Below are 16,976 nucleotides of genomic sequence, written 5' to 3'. Positions count from 1 at the left end.
GGCATACCCCAATCTCTCTATCACATGGGGGACGCATTCCTTTTTGCCTTCGATGGTAATCTTGGATTGGCTTTTGTGATATCATGCTCGGCTGTGGGATTGGGGAAACATGCTTGTAACTGAGAGGGAAGACTCCACAGCCACCATTCGAGCCAAAGTCAAGTGCGTTTTAGACCACACGGCCTGAAATGAAACAACACTGTACGATATTTAACATCCTCGTCATCCTCTTCTCTCCCCAGTTTCTAATGATCTCTCCCAAAAGTCTATAAGAACAAAGAGAAATGTCATAAAGACCCCCTTTGTAATGACCGGTCACTGGGAGGGGAAGAGAGGGAACACAACTTTATGCCAAACGAGTATCTCCAATGGGGAAAACAAAACCAAACAAAACAATAGACTTCCCTTGGGGACGAAATGCACAAAGAGCCATTCTCCACTTCTGTGCCCAGAACACCGAGCGCCGGGCAAGTGACAAGGACTTACCGAAACACGATTCCTGCTATGAAGTAAAAGAGCCCCAGAGTGTCCATGACGTTCCACAGGTCGGTAAAATAATTCACCCCATTCATGTACCACTGCACAGAGAGGGACAGAGAGGGGACATCAGCGGCTTGGAAACATCAACCACTTCCAGATTTTTAAATGTCCACTCATTTTTTTCCCAGGCCTCCTTCGAGCCAGTGATGTGCCCGCGTGTTCTTCCGTATGCCAAGTAAGCCCTACCACGTGCTCATGCTGACCCTGGGGATTGGAAAGTGGGCTGCACTCTGGCTCTTCTGTTCTTCATGTGTTGCTGGAAAAATGAAAAAAATTTTAAAAAAAGGACATATGTATCCTGACTGTTCAAGAGGAACCTGCAAAAAAGTGAGTACAACTTATGTAGGCAAATGTGGAACATCTGGCCATGTACAGTGGTGTACACTGTGCACTGCACAATTCTAAAGGGTGTTATCCATACTGCTGTCATCGTAGATTTGTGTATTTACTGTAAAATTTTTCTGGAATATGGCAGTAAAATATCTTGATTAAAAGAAACCTTTTTAATAAACAAAATGTATATACAGGTGCTGCATGTGGCACCTATGTCTGTGGTCACAGAAATGACTGAGAGAAACAGTGTGCCTCAGGGACCAATTTGTCTGTATCGGTCATGATTTTTTGGAAGAAAGTAAGTCTGGAACACATTGAGACAAAGAGGAAAAGGATTATCCCTTAGAAGAATGCATCTGGACACCCTCTATAGCAATCCCTAAGTTAGATTTGATTAACTCCAGGATGGTCATCTAACCCTCTCATTTATCCATCCATTCAAAATATATTTACTGAGAGACACAGGCTCCCAAATGCCTGTGCCAGGCTCCTGGGACACAAAGATACTGGACGAGGTGCAGCGCCAGTTCTCAAGAAACCCGCAGCCCCATGGGAAAGACAGACGCCAAACAAGTTAAAAGGAAACGCGCTCAAGTGTGACCGGGGACGAGACTGAAGCCCCAGGCGAGTTCACACGGGGAACCACCACTTGTGCGAGGCAGGAAAGCACAGCAAAGAAGTGTCGCCGAAGGGACCTGGCACTTCTTCACTTTACTAAATGAACTCAGCAATACGTGTCTGTCTGGCAGTCAGGTATTGTCTTTCCTACTTTGCAGCTGAACGCAAGGCCTCGAGCGGCCAAGGAACCTGGCCAGTGAGGCGCAGGCCTCTGGGTTCCGAATCTCAGCAGCTTCTCCCCACATCACTCTGCTCCTTCAGACCCCGCAGAAACCCCGAGGTCTCAGACACGGAAGGGAGTCAAGACACCCCGTCAGCTTCTCAAGAAGCATCTCCTTCCCTTCGCTTATCAATTCTAGCGGAGCTTGAGGGACCCAGCGGGTGAGGGCACTACGGAACCAAGGCTGGGCGGCCGCAGTCTGATGACATTGCACTGTGCAAAGACTGCCCCCCCCTCCGGGCTCAGAACCAGGCCGGACCCCTGGGGAGGCAGCAGGAAGTGTCCCCTTGGCTAGTGCCAGCAGCCTGGCTGCCACCACCGCGTGCTCTTCTGGTGCCCAGCAGGGTGGGGGCGGATGAGACAGGCCCTGTGCTGCCAGCTCCTCCCTCCGAAACCGGTGTGGGAGGCAGCAGGCGCCGGTCAACCTGCGCCGCCCAGCCAGCCTCTGCACAGGTGGCTTCCAGAGGCCTGGCCTGCGTGGGTCAGTTCCAGGGCTCCGAGGTGCCACTGCAGAGAGGAAACACTTTTTAAAATGAAAAGAGGGCTCTTCTCTGAGTAGGATGCCAGAGACAGGCTGTATTCATAAAACGCCACGACCGTATTTCTTCATCTCTCTCAGGATTTGGAAATTCGATGGGTCTTAGGGTTGAACGGTGCCCGCCGTAAAGACATAACGGAATGTATCCCATTTTAAACAAACATTGCGATGTCTGTTTAATGGACTCAAGGGTTATTTAGCAACTGTGTTTGCACTTATCGACTGCCTCGGTCCAAAATTCCACATCAGCATATCGGCTGCATCTGGGCAAGGGGACACAGGTAGAGACGGACAAACACAGCTTTTTGACGCCAGACACGCTCTAAAACAGGTAGCATCAGTTTGGGTTTTTCCCCCTAACAAGTGTGAGCTAGGTTAATTAAGACAGCGCCAGCCCAGCAGCACTGTTTCTTAGAGACAGCCAGACTCACGCGGGATGGCAAAGGCTTGAGTCCGCAGACAAGAAGAGAAACAGCGACCCCAAGTGTCGGGTTCTCTGAACAACAAGCATCTCCATGGCTGCTCTGTAGACGCACTCAGGATGGCAGACCCACAGGTCAGAGCTGCAAGGCTGGGGGAGACCGGGGACAGCAGAGCCAGCCAGGCCCAGGCTGCTGGCCCCGAGCGCAGGGCACTTCCTGTGCCACTGCTTTCACACACGATATTGCTGAATTAAAACCGGCCCATTCAAAGACAATTCTTTTTTTTTTTTTGACAATTCTTAAAAGAAGAAGAGATGCTTATTAAACATCAGTCCCCTTTGTAGCCAGCATCACCCGTTATAATTGCAGACAGGACAGGTGGGACTGACCCAGCCCCGAGGGCGTCCCTTCCTCCCACAGGCCCACGTTCCTTCCCCGATGCCCCTGCCCACCTGCCCCCGGCCGTCCCCTCCCCTCAGAGCCCCTGCCTTCCCTGAGCAACACCTCATGCTACACCTGCCCAGGGTCCTTCTTCAAGCAAAACGGACCCATGCTTAACCTCCTCCTGCATGACCCATGCAGGTGACGTGGTTGCTAAATGCACACACAAAATTGCCACGGAGATGTTTGCAATTTACGATTTCAGGTTTCATTATTGCCAGTGCCCAGGGCCCACCGCCCCTTGAACGTGAGACTGGCCCTCCTGGGGTTGCTCCAGTGCCCATCTCCTCTCTTTGAAAGCTCCCAGAAATCATCTCCAACTGGTAGAAAGCTCTGGAAGAGCAGAAATATTTGTCTGGTTCATCGCTGTATCCCCAGTGTCTAGAGGAGTATCCAGCAAATACTAAGTACTCAGTAAATATTTTGTAAAAGGAAAAACACACACAGGAAACATTTGGTGTAAGCCAAGACGCGTCTCCTTGCAGCTTCCATTCAGGGCAAGCTCTGCCGTCCAAAGCAGCCCCGCGTCAGTCCCCTCTCCCAGCCTCGCGGTTTCCATAGATGCCTGAAGGAACCGAGTACTGAGCGGACTTGAACATCAGCTTCTGTGTCTTAATGCAGCTGAGACAGGGTCGGGGACAGGACTAGGGGAGAGATGTCTGGGAGTGCAAAGGCTGAGAAGCAGCAGGAAAAGTACTTCTGACTTTTCACCGACCATTCCAAGAAGAGGCCACCAAAAGGGCACCCACAAGCACCTTCACGCGAGGAGCGCGGGCAGGGCTCCTCTCTGGTTCCCGAGCGCTGGTCCATGAGCCGTCACCATGACCACCTACATAGCCATGCTGTAGCCAAGCCCTCGGGTTAAACCATGAGGACCGGCCTCGTGAGTTCATTTATTAAAACACACACCTGCCGGGAACAAGTCACTACCAGCCCCTGTGCTAGCTCTGGGGGTCCCAGATGAACGAGAAGCAGGTGTCCCAATCAGAGCACCCCACGCCCGTAGCTGAGTCTTAGGAGGCCTAGACACTCAGGGGCATCAACGCCAGCAGAGCTGATGCAAAAAGAGACACGCTGGGTAGCTCGCCAGGCCCCGTCCTCCCGTTTCTCTCGGCAGCCTCTTGCAGCAGGTTACTGCATAGCCACCCGCACGCATAGCCACCCGCGCACAGCCACCCGCGCGAGGACGAGGAGCCAGAAGGTCAGAGAAACTAGGTAAGTCACTAGCGACCGTCTATCTGCAACTCCAGCTGGTTCTCGCTCCCTCCCCCATCTGTGCCTGAGACTACGTATTTCCCCACAGGCTGCGACCCCACGGCTGCTGTTCCGCAACTACATCTAAGATGTGGGTCTGGTCCCCCAGGTGCAGAAACCAGACCATGGCACGTGCTGCTCAGGTTCCTACAAACCCTGCGCCTTTTCCAGCAAGCGAAACTGCCTCCCCGCCGTCTCCACGGAAGCCCACGGGACACAGTTCACGCGTGTGACTCACACCACCGAGGGCCCGTCAGAGGCTGGCATGACTGACGCCTGAGCTGCCCGGCTGCCTCTCCGGTGGGCTGTTGCCCCGACGGCGGGCTGCCCTCCACGCCCGCCACTCTCCACAGACCAGGGGGACCCTGTGGCACTTGCCCCCTCCGGGGACAGACACTGCCATGGCCCTCCCAGTCCACAGATGAGACGTCAGTGCCCTCTCCCGGGGGGGAGAGTTGGGGCCCTCCCCGTTTCTTCCCCCACTAGGAAAGGCTAAGCTGGGAGTGCTGCCGTCTCCTCCCTGACGTCCTGTTGAAGGCACCAGCACGAGAGTGGAGGAAAGAGCAGCCAGGGCCCTGGTCCCACCGCCCTGGTTTGCAGGTATAACTGGTTAGGAGAAGGGGACACGCGTGACCTCGTGCAGAGTGAGCCCTGCAGCTGGCCCGGGGCTCCCGGTTAGAGGAGTGCTGTCCTGGCACGGCCCCACTCTGGTCTGGGTGTGTCTCCGTCTCCTTCGGTCTTTCTCTGCTTCTCCCAAACCAGGCGTGGCCGCGCCCTGCTGCTGCCAACACATCGCAATCAAAGCACAGAACTAGGGAGCGGAAGACGGCCGCTGAGAGAGAGAGACAAGGTGGCAGGTGGCAGGCCAAACCGTGTCCCCCAAAATTCATACAGTGAATTCCTAACCCCAATACCTCAGAACGTGGCCTTATTTGGAAACAGGGTCACTGCAGGTGTGACGAGCCAGGCACAGAAGAGGTCACACTGAAGCTGGGTGGGCCCTGATCCGATACAACGGTGTCCATATAGAAAAGGGGGATTGGGACACAGACGCGCACACAGGGAGAGCAGCGTGCGGACATGAGGACAGGAGCGGAGCGACGCAGCAACACACCGAGGAACGACAGATTGCTGACCCACCACCGAAGCCGGGGAGAGGCCCAGACAGCTTCTCCTTCAGAAGGAACAACCCCGATCTCAGACTCCAGACTGTGCGTCATCGAACCTCTGCTATTTCAGCCCCCGTCTGTGGTGCTTTGTCGCGGTGGATGAGGCTGAGGCCTCAGCAGGCTGACTGAGGTTACAGAGATGCCCCGCAAGGCAGCAGGGCCCAGCCTGGGGGACGGCTGCCGGCCCACAGGAAGCCTGATAACCTTGCCGTGCCCAACATCGACACGTGTCATTTCGCTTCTCCTTCCTCCCCCTCCACGCCCCCTCATCCCCCTCCGCACCTCCAACCAACAAGGCAAGGAGGGGCGCTGGTGCCGGGAGCCCCTGCTGCCACACCACAGCAGACCTCACTCACTCATCAAGACAGGCTCCTGCTGAGGACAGACAGACCCTCAAATCCCTCCCAACCCAGGACTCCTGGAAGTCACCAAAAAAAAAAAAAAAAAAAAAAAAAAAGTCCACCAGAGTTGGCGTGACAGGTGAAGCCACCTTAGGATTCGTCTACTCATCAGTGGCTCTGTAAAGGCAACAAGAGTGTCCTTCCCCCTCCAGATCTCTTGCAGCATGTGCCGTTGTGCCTCATAAACCGCGAGTTCCCAGTGCACACTTGCTGAATCGATACATTCTCTGGATTTGGTCTCAGAAGGGACAAGAGAAATCACAGTAGCAGCAGTTTTCAAACAATTTGTAAACTGCTGCTAAGTCTGAAAGGATTTCTGGGGTGACTTTTTATAACAGTTTGGGGATAGCACCATCCTTCACCATGAACACTTATTCTTCAACAATTACTAACCAAGCACCTGCTACACGTGAGGTCTGGGCTAGAGTTTGGATTCAATGGCAGAGAGACAATGCCAAGAAGTGCAGACCCCAAGAAGCTGCAGAAAAGCATGAAGAATAATTCACACAAATTCCCTGAAACCCACAGGGACTTACACGGCTTCAAAACACTATCAGTCTGACATGCTGGGGTCGAAAGTCCTCCCAGCTCCACGCCCCTTGTCATGCTGCCCAGAGATGGCCACGGCAGGGACACAAACCGCGCCTGGTGATGGGAGTGGGTTTAAGTCCAAGGTCTCTCTTCCCTCTGAACACTCTCCATTCCTGGCTAATCCATCTCAGTCAATTAACACAGAAGTGACCCTGGCAGGAGTGAGTTCAGTTCTGAGAGGTCTCACTGCATTGCTTAGAGCTTGCAAATGCCCTTTAAAGGAAACATTTATTTTGGAAAAAGAATGACTGTTGAACTTCAGAAGTAACTCCTGCTCCTCTTGGCTTCAGAAAAATGCCGTTCACGGAGGACAGGAAGAGGTGCCCAAGGGCACGGCTGTCCTACCTGTCTCACTTCGTCACAGAAGAGGACGAAGACCAGCGCATAGAGGACCAGCTCGGGGGGCTGAGGCACAGAGTGGAAGTCCATGAGCAGCACGTAGGCGAACAGCAGCAGGAAGGCGATGTAGAAGACCACGTTCCAGGAGAAGACCACGAAGGGGGAGGTGAAGAAGGCCACGTAGTACCACAGCAGCTTCTTGTGCTTGTCCAGGGGCTTCTTCCTGTACGGGAGGTAAGGGCAGCATCACCACTGCGCAGATGCGTGACAGCACAGCCATGTGACAGCACAGCCATGTGACAGCACAGCCGTGTGGGCTCCGGCTCCCTTCCAAGCACAGACTGATACAGACCCATGCTGGGAGGAGGGGCAGGGTGGAACGGTCTTCTCAGGTGGACCCAACCAAGATCCAACCCTTGGCATTTGACGATTAACAAACCCAAATTCTGCCCCAGACAGTGAAGACACGATCCCACCCCTACCCGTTTAAATAGAACCCAGGAAAAGCCAGGGAAGACACCAGACTGAACATGTAGGCACGAGTGTGAACTAGTGTGAAGTTCCAAGCCTTGCATCCATTCGCACAAGCGCACATACACACACACTCCTACACACACGCTCGCACACGTACCTAAACGACACAAAGCCACAGCCCACCAAGGGTATGATAAACAGACACAGAATAATCTTCCAGTTCTTGGTGTCTCGGGAAATCTCTCCATACCATTGCTTGGAAAGAAAATTCTACAGGGAAGCAAAGACAAAAAACGTAAACCCTTATCAACCATATTCGGGATGGGATGCAATCTTTCTTCCCAGCCCTACACCCTCCCCAAAATATGTAACACTCTGAATCAAGGCCCTTATTCTTTTATATAATTTGCCTGGATTCTAAGGGCTAGGATAAAGCAATTTAAAATTCTATTTGATTTTAAGTCTTTTTCTGAATTGGGTTATGTGAACTTTAAGATAGAGGTTGTGTGAGTCCAAATTCCAAAACCCTATGAATATTTAACCAAGTCTAGTTTTTATTTCGTAAATGTAAACAATTATCTTTCTAGCTCCTTTCTCTTCAATGATCCCAAATTCTCAGGCACAGCCAATGCTACCTGTAGAGTCCCCAAGGACCTGTTTCTGGAGGCAGATGGGATGCTTTTGTCAGAAAACTACAAGGACATCAGGACAGGAGAGACAGCTGGTGTCTTGACGTCAATTCAAGCTGAACTGCCTGAAAAAGCTTTCCCCAGACTGCACCAACTCTTGAAGTCAGGACAGGAGGGGCTTCCAAATGAAGCCAGAAATTAGGAAACTCCCGTCATCTCTAAGAGCTAGACGGGTGAGCGCAGATGCGACCACGTCCAAGGAATGCACAGCTCTCAATAAAGAGCCCAGCTGCCCCTGCTATGGCTTTTATATTGGAGGAGAGGCTGCTTTTTAATATTTTTTAATGCTGTTAATAGCATCTGGCATTTCCGGGTATGTCGTTTGGTGGCTGAGTGTCATCTACCTGGACCCCAGGCTGGGCGATGAAATGCTGGTCTGTCGCCTCCACCGCCAACTCCAGGCAGTTGCTTCCACCCCAGGCTTCACAGGAATAGACGAGCAGTTGCTCGGCCAAGTCCTCGTCGCTGCTGTAACACTCCGTGAACAGCTCTGCAGCGGCAGCAACACCACAGGGGGTTAGGGTTAGGGTTAGGGTTAGCAGCTCTGCAGCGGCAGCGGCACAGGGAGTTGGTTAGGGTTAGGGTTAGGGTTAGGGTCAGGGCTAGGGTTAGTAGCTCTGCAGCGGCAGCAGCACAGGGAGTTGGTTAGGGTTAGGGTTAGGGTTAGGGTTAGGGTTAGGGTTAGGGTTAGGGTTAGGGTTAGCAGCTCTGCAGCGGCAGCAGTACAGGGAGAGAGGAGCTGGAGTTTGGGGCTGCTCTCGCCCGGAACTGTCCACCCGCCCGGGCCACTCCTGAACTCAAGAGCAGCCTGCAGAATGCAGACTTAGAAAAGGCATAGGGAACGGCATCTGGATACAATTCTTCACCGAATAACAGGCTTTCTATGGCCACACTATACCATGCGGAGCTCCTATGGCAGTTCGTGACAATAAACACTCAGTGATTGGAGCTGGGATGAGCTCAGGCAACAGAGCCACAGCAATGGGCAAGGTACCCTCTGCCTCTCCTTGACCAAAGCAGCCTGTCCCCCATTCATTTGCATTCTGTCCTTTCCTGGCAGATAAGGCATGGGACAAAAAAAATGGGATAGGGGTAAGAAAAATGACCTACTGCAATAAGGGTGTGCTTATATTTCATTGCCTAGCAGTGAAGAAATTATTGGGGTCCAGATCCTCAGAAGAAATTGTTTTTCAAGTCAAGGTATTAGGAGCCACTGCCTAGTTGAAGTCATCCAGAAATAAACATAGTATCTTTGGAATTTTAATAAATTAAAAGAAATAACTAGACACCTTTTCTCTAACACAGAGAAGCTAGAAAATCTTTTACATTAGACGAGTGCCCATCGCCAGGGACTCACCTACAGCGCGGGTCTCGTACTCATTCGCCAGCTCCTCGGACTCCCCAGCAGCGTTGATGTCGTTCTTCACCTTGGCCAGCGTCTTCAGGAGCTTGCTGGCCCCCAGGGCGGCCAGAGTACAGCCCCTGGTCTTTGTGGGGGGTGGAGAATGTTAAGATTAATTCATCTTCCTTTGAAGTCGTGGGGTCAACATTCATGTCAGACAAGGAGCAGCTCACGGCAGAAGGAGGAAACAGTAACATCTGAACTGTTCATATTGATTCAAAGTAGAATTTGCAATGAGCACAAACTAACTCGGAGCCTGAATGTGTTCACAGTCTTGAACATGGAATTAGCACATAAAAAGAAAATATGAAGATGAATGCCACGAGAAACTGACAGAAGACCATGATCGTGGGAGGTCTGACTAACCCGCTATGATGCTGTGACAGCCCAAAGGCGGGCAGTGGATAAGAACACAGAAGGCCTGGAAAGACTGTGTGAATTCAGTATTCGATATCCAATTTTATGCTCTGAAAATGGAGAATGTGGCGCGAGTGCCCATAAGCCATTTACAAACATCGATACATGCTAAATAACAAAGAAAATTCTCAATAAATGTTCCAAAGCAGAATTTTCGCAGGCCCCATTATGGACAGGAGTCCATAATGAGATAAATCTAGAAATTGATTTTTAAAATTAAATTTGAAAACCTCATCCACACAGAAACCATGCACATATCCACACACACCAGAGAAGCAGGCGCCTACTGGGTTGCCCACCAAGAACCAACTGCTGTCCAGGAGCCGTCCCTGCAAACACACTTCCATGGACACAGAAACAGAGGCACAACCATGCTTATCAGACAGCAGGCGTTCCGAGTTGGTGATGATGTTTTCCACTAGGCATGTGAGATCAGAAGCATTGCAACAAAGCACACGTTAGATGGAAGCCTGGCCTGGGCTTGGACATTCACCTGTTCCCAAATGACTTTGGAGAGCTCCCTCTTGTTCTGAAGAATGGCCCAGATGAACAGTGCTTGCAGGGGGTGCCGGGTAATAGGAGACACGTCCTGGAGAGGGAGAGCGTAGGATCAGCGTGTGCACGTGGAAATCATTTTAAGGACATGCAGACAGGGAACAGGAAGCCCTGGGAGAGCACACCACGCCTGGGGGCTCTGTAGCTCTGCGTGTGAGTCCATTTTAACAGCACGGTGATGCTATTTCATCTCTGCCACTCACTGGGTGGTATAATTTGATGCAAAGTCTTTTATCTATCATAAAAAACAAAGTACAACTAGACAGAAAAGTATAAAGGGTGAAAAAACGGTGCAGAGAGTAATTTAAAAACTGAATGGCAGGCTGAAGAGAAAGCAATGTCTTCTCATCATATAAAACTGTTTCTCTTCCAGAAAAAAATCTTTCAAGCTAACTCCCAACTTTCCTATGGTTTCAGTTCAATTTTATCACCACGAAAAGCTAGGCTTGTTTCTTTGGACTGTTATTCAAAGATTTGATTCCTGATACATCAGCTAGAATCCCAGCTCCTATTCAGCAATCTATGACTCCCAATGGAACTTTGCAGATAGAAACAATGAAACGTATACACTCCTCTTCAGCTTCCTTACAAGTCTTACCAGGTGTAAAATGCACGAGACACAGTTATGCACATTGCAGAGGGATTTAACATAAATAGAGTCAAATAGAAGCTCTCTAGATGCTTCCCATTCCTGCAAACATCTAGCTCACTTACATTGTTGCAATACACAGGCACACACAAAGTCCCAGAATTACAAAAGATAATGATCTCGTTTGAGTTCCCCCAGAAGCAATCCTGAGACAAGGATTTGAGGTAAGTAGTTTATTTGGGAGGTAATCCCAAGAAAATCAATAGAGGAGTGAGGAAATGATATCGGAAAATAAAGAAACTCATAACAGGTGCATTACCACGCAAGTTATCTCGGGGGGTAAATGGAAATTAACCCTGTGGGCAACTCTAGGAGCCAGTGTCGAACATGTGCCTCAGAGTTAGCTCCGCCAAGTCGAGAGGGGCCCAGGTACTTAGACACCAACCTCCGGCCGTTCCTGGGCTCTGGCCAGAGCACACTTTCAGCAGAGCTGCAACAGGAAACCGGGCCTGCCTGTGCTTACAGTGGGAAGGCCTGGGGGAGTTGGGTGGCACATGCACAACATCCTCTCACGTGAATACTGGACTACCCCGCTGCAAAATTCACTACCCCCTTTATTCACAAAAGCATACTTTGGGCCGGGCGGGGTGGGGGTGGGGGTGGGGGGTGGCTCACGCCTGTAATCCTAGCACTCTGGGAGGCCGAGGCGGGCGGATTGCTCGAGGTCAGCAATTCAAAACCAGCCTGAGCAAGAGCGAGACCCCATCTCTACTATAAATAGAAAGAAATTAATTGGCCAACTAATATATATAGAAAAAATTAGCTGGGCATGGTGGCGCATGCCTGTAGTCCCAGCTACTCGGGAGGCTGAGGAAATAGGATTGCTTGAGCCCAGGAGTTTGAGGTTGCTGTGAGCTAGGCTGATGCCACGGCACTCACTCTAGCCTGGGCAACAAAAGCGAGACTCTGTCTCAAAAAAAAAAAAAGAACACTTTACCAGTTCTTCAGTCCTTTGCATGCATGAACAGCAAGGAGCTACTTTAAGGACATCATGTCCAGTGGGCTGAGACATGAGGAGCCGTGTGTTTGTCCCTATTCTCTGTTAGACACCTTCAGAAAGTAAATACACCACACTGAGCTTTGCCACTGAGAAAACTGCAACCACTTTAAAACACAGCGTGGAGCATAAGGCAAGACCTTAGAGAACTCGCGAGGCAGAAGCCTAATCTCACGTAAAGACGGTGTCGGCATGCTAACTGCTTTATGGCGACCAGACAGGGTGTGGGAAGATGGAGATAGAGGGGTTTTTTGAAGGAAGACTCGAAATATCAGAGAATTCTGCCATACATACATGGAGTTCTACGTCCATGTCGTCCCTGCTGTTTCTGTCTTCCTTCCGGAAGCCTCTCCGGAAGCTGGTCACCAGCTTCCAGACGAACGTGAGGAGGGCGTCGTTGTAGGAGTTCTTGGCGATCTGCAGGTTCCGATACACCAGCGTGCTGAAGTGGCTGGAGAAGAGCTCGGTGAGGACGTCGTGGGTGAGGAACTTGCGCAGGTTCAGGCCGTTCTCCAGGAAGAGCCGGACAAACTTGGGCCTGTCCTTGATGAGGGCGGTGAACATGACTTCCTGCAGGTCGGCGGACTGCGGGAGAGAGCAGAGCAGGACTAGCCGCCGGGAAAGCAAGGTAAGGACAACGCAGGGCGTCTTTCTTTCCCAGCCGCATCAGGTTTTCAGCCACAGAGTAATAGCATCTTCAACTTCTCTTTCCAGCCTGTCTCGAGACTAAAATGTGTCTTTTCAGTTTTAACATGACATTGGGTTATAATCCAAACACCTGAACAGGGAAGTGGTATGGTGCAATCTTTGAAATCAGCTACATGTGAACTTGGATATGAACTTGGCCTCTTGCTATTTTAAAGTGGAGATGAATGTACCTAATGTAGGGATGATGTTCCTCAAAACTTGACCCCAGCATCTGACATAAGGGAAATACTCCATTGGGGCTGGGGTAGGGGACCAGCAGTGGTCCCCTGGGGCCTACAGTAGACACCCAGCATGAGCCGGCCACCAGTGTCGTCGCTGTATTCCGTGCCGGGGGCCTGCTGCCCTTTACAGACGCCCGTGAACCTCCCACTGTGGCAACTGTGTTCTCCAATGCAGTTCTCAAGATGGAATCCACCAAACCACATGCAAGCCACAGGCCACCAAGCAAATGCCTGTCATGTTACATCCCAGAAAGTCTCGGGAACACTTACCGATTACACTTGATTATTAGTGATCTGTGTTTATCTGTACTTCCTGGGCTTCTGATAAAATTTATCCCATGAAAACTTACTGAGAATCTCAAGTGAGCTAATCAATGTTGGCTTCAGTCACAACCCAGAGGGCTACGGGCTACACCAGCTCTCAGACATGTTTTTTGTGTCCTCTGCAGCCCTTCTTATAATTTGATTTCATTACCAACATTTAAAAATCAGAACGTTTATCAAAATCTACATTCCCAGCATTGAAACCTAGATTTAAGAGTAAAAACCAGCAGCTCTGACAACATGGGACCAGTTGGCTGGAGCTGAGGGGCACCTGCCCCAGCAGCCTGGGCTCTCGGTCCCACCGTCCCCAGCCCTCTTCACTCCCTCACAGGGCTTGCCTGACTCTGGGCTACACAAGCATCCCTTGCCAAGGGCAGCATCAGTGGTTTCACTTTTGTCTAATGTTGGTCTCATGGGGATCACTCATCGCCTAGAGAGGGAGCTGTCACAGGTCCCTTGAGTCCCTCACTGTGGATCCTGCTGGGCTCAGCAGGGGAGGAGATGGCCACCCCGGGAGGGTGGAAGCTGCACTTTCTCTCCTGTTCTCAAGGCAAGTGTCCCCTGTGCCCAGGATCTCATATGTCTTTCTAAATCCATTTGCCTTTCCATCAGTGACACACTTGCTAGCATGCGGCAGCGGTTCTCAAACTTTACTCAGAGTCCCCCAGAGGGCTTGGTAAAACTCAGATTGCTGGGACTCAACCTTGGAATTTCTGATTCCACTGGTCCGGGGCGGAGTCTGATGATTTGCACAGTAACAAGTTCCCAGGTTATGCCCGGCTGCTGCCGGCCCAGGGGCCACACCTTCAGGACTACTAGCATGCAGGAACGAGAAAAGGCTGTGCAGCCAGACACATCTTTGTTTTCAAACTTTGATTCTACCATTTTTCTAGCCATGTGACCTGGAAAATTACATCTCTGTGCCTCAGTTTGCCCTTCTCTGAAACCCGTGGTTGTGAGGATGAAATAAGCTAACACAGGCCAAGTCCTTTCAGAGATTTGCAGTCCTTAAAAAAGCATTGGTAACCCAGGGACCCTGGTTTAATAGCTAGCAAAAGGACATAATCCCTGCTGTGGATTGGTACGAGGGGCAAGTAGACTAACATAATGAAACTGCTTTGTGCACCATAAATAGTTACCCAGATATTATCAGTTCCAAAGATTTTAATTTTAAAACAAATAGTGCTTAAAATGTGCCAATGTTCCAAGCACTTCAGAAACATTATCTGATTTAATGATCCTGACAACCCAATGAGGTGGATATTGCTATTATTATCATTTCCATTTTCAGCTGAGCAGTGATGTGCTGGTGAATGTTTAACAACCTTTCTCTTAAAGAAAATAGAGACCCCGATTTGTGGTGTCAATTCCCATGGTGTAAATACTCCCACCACGGCCAATTTTCAGCTACCAGCATGGCACCCTTAAGTTCCAGCATTCAGATACAACAGACATCAATAACCTTCAGAGCACAGGTAATAGTATATGTAGTCAAAGAATTAGAAAGTGATGAGCTTTGATTATTATCTTTGTTTTCATAAAATCTATGTAATTCTAAGTTTGTAAATTTTTTTTTAATAATGAGTATCTTGAACAACCAACTCACAAAATCTCTAAAAATTTAGCAGTCAGTTCTTACAAGCCAGGACAAGATGGCTCCACCGTGTCACTGTAGGAAGAAACTGAGGCCAAAAGAGGTTATTTGCCCAAAGTCACGCGGATGGACTGGCACCAGAGTCCAAGCTCTTGGCCATTATGCCTTTAACCCTTAACAATCTTTAGCTGACGTAACAAAGTTAAAAGTGCCATTCAATGTGTGCCTAAGTTTATGTTTAGTGTACTATCTGGCCTTACTTAAATAGAACATTTCACACAACATGTAATTCATTTATGAATCGATTACCTAGATCTACGTACAGTTCCTCTTCCCCTTCACTAACTAAAGCCTCCCAGGGGTTCGTTATACTGTGAAGACCAAATACAATATAACTTTTGCTAAAGGAATGAAAAACTTAAAAACTCATATGCCATTAGTTTATTTGCACTGCTAGCATTGAAATTGATCTCATGTTAATAGAAATCAAGTCTTAGTCTTTGATTGTACAACAATGAGCCTAAAGGTGTTCCCTGATCCTGGCAGATAAGGGTGAAAGTTATGGAGTACATGCACTTCCAAATCTATACATCCATGTATACAATTAAATGTATTCTCACTGCCCACTAATGACTTAAATTAATTTGGAAAAGCTGAAAGCAAAGAAGCAGCCTTGCTAAAGCTCAGCGTGACACTTTATAATTATCTCTATTAGGGCTCCTAAGGCTGATTGGACTTCACAAGAACATACTGCTGGGAAATATGACCCTAAAACACTAATCAAATTGAAAAGGAAGAAAACGCAGTCTTCCGGGAAAATATACAGTTTTTGTTGCATGTTCAGTTTCCATTTTAAAGGTGCTCATCTGACTAAGAGAGTCCCAAGTTTCTAGCTCTAAGACATTCATTGAGTGTCTTCAGTCAAGGTGTTCCATTTTTCCTTGTGCATTTCACTGCTAACAATTCCCTTTGAATTTGGCTAGGCAAGTGGGGCAGGCAGCAAAACAGTGCTGCTGCCTTGATTTTTAGCCAAGCTACTTTCAATCATCCTGCATGTACTTTCCCCATACTTCTGCCCACCGCTCCCAGGAGGAGACCTGCAGCTCCACACTCAAGTGGAGAATCACTTTTGACACTGTAGCCAAAGGCATTGGGGAGCTGATATTATCTTACATTAGGCTATTTACTTTTATTATCTCTTCCCAACAAACCAACTACGTCAATGTTATCACCCCATACTAGAGATGAGGAAATCGAGGCTCAGCAACACTGATGTACCAGAACAGAATGATCCTTTACAAGATTCAATACAGAAGACCCTGTCGGACATGGATGAGCCGTCGTCCAGACCTGACCTTGGGAAAACACAGGACGGCCTCTTGTTTACCTCCCAGCGGCGGTCATTGGTGAAGATCTCATCGTTGGCCAAGTCCAGCTGGTTCCACTCCAGCAGGAGCTTCAGCTGCCCGTTCCAGTTATCCTTATCCTGTTCGTTGGTGCTGAAGGCTATCGGACGGCAAGGAAACAACCGACTCACCAAAGGCCCAGAAGTAAGACAGCCAGAACCAATCGCTATGCAAATCATCAGAGCCATTTATCAAAGGGGATGGTAAGCGAGTTCTTTTAGATTCAGACTCTCCAAATAGTCATTTCACTGTATCTTCACTCCTTCTTATCCACATTCTATATGTCCTGATGTATATAATGAGGATCAACTCAGGCTATAGTAATAGTAACATCTTTCCACTGCATACCCTAACAGTGTAACAATGGTATCAACATATTTTTTTCCATAGATTCAGATTCCATAAGTGTTATATTTCAAGAGCCATATCTAACTTGTACTATATCCAAATCCATGAAATAATGAGCCATATTACAACGATGTTCTTGTCTTTTCCAGAGCTAATATTTTCTGTACCTATGTATCCATACAAATAAAATTCCATTTTTTGTGAATACCATTATAACCAAACCTCTGGCATGTGCAATAAAAACGATTCTAATAAACAGGTAATACTCAAACTGCACTTCCTACATGCCTGGGTACTTCACATTTGCTAACCAGGCAGTTCAGCTC

General features: G+C 49.2%; 1 protein-coding gene across 4 annotated transcripts in view; it reads right to left on the bottom strand.

Annotated features, from left to right (window-relative positions):
* TRPM8 (transient receptor potential cation channel subfamily M member 8) overlaps positions 1–16,976 on the bottom strand; it is a 65,827-nt gene that overhangs the window by 32,619 nt on the left and 16,232 nt on the right. Inside the window, exons 7-14 of one of the 4 annotated variants that reach the window (XM_076006070.1) lie at positions 16,284–16,402; positions 12,344–12,634; positions 10,342–10,437; positions 9,387–9,516; positions 8,374–8,519; positions 7,498–7,610; positions 6,873–7,089; positions 487–578 (exon numbers count right to left, since the gene is read on the bottom strand). In XM_076006070.1, coding sequence (XP_075862185.1) covers positions 487–578; positions 6,873–7,089; positions 7,498–7,610; positions 8,374–8,519; positions 9,387–9,516; positions 10,342–10,437; positions 12,344–12,634; positions 16,284–16,402 — 1,204 coding nt within the window. Of the gene's footprint in view, positions 1–486; positions 579–5,480; positions 5,827–6,872; positions 7,157–7,497; positions 7,611–8,373; positions 8,520–9,386; positions 9,517–10,341; positions 10,438–12,343; positions 12,635–16,283; positions 16,403–16,976 lie in introns of those variants that run through there. The other 3 variants (XM_076006068.1, XM_076006067.1, XM_076006069.1) reach the window with 3 other exon arrangements.

Source organism: Microcebus murinus, chromosome 8 (assembly GCF_040939455.1).
Source record: "Microcebus murinus isolate Inina chromosome 8, M.murinus_Inina_mat1.0, whole genome shotgun sequence".
Lineage (NCBI taxonomy): Eukaryota > Metazoa > Chordata > Mammalia > Primates > Cheirogaleidae > Microcebus > Microcebus murinus.
Note: the sequence above shows the minus strand (reverse complement) of the source record. Positions and strands in the feature narration are given on the sequence as shown.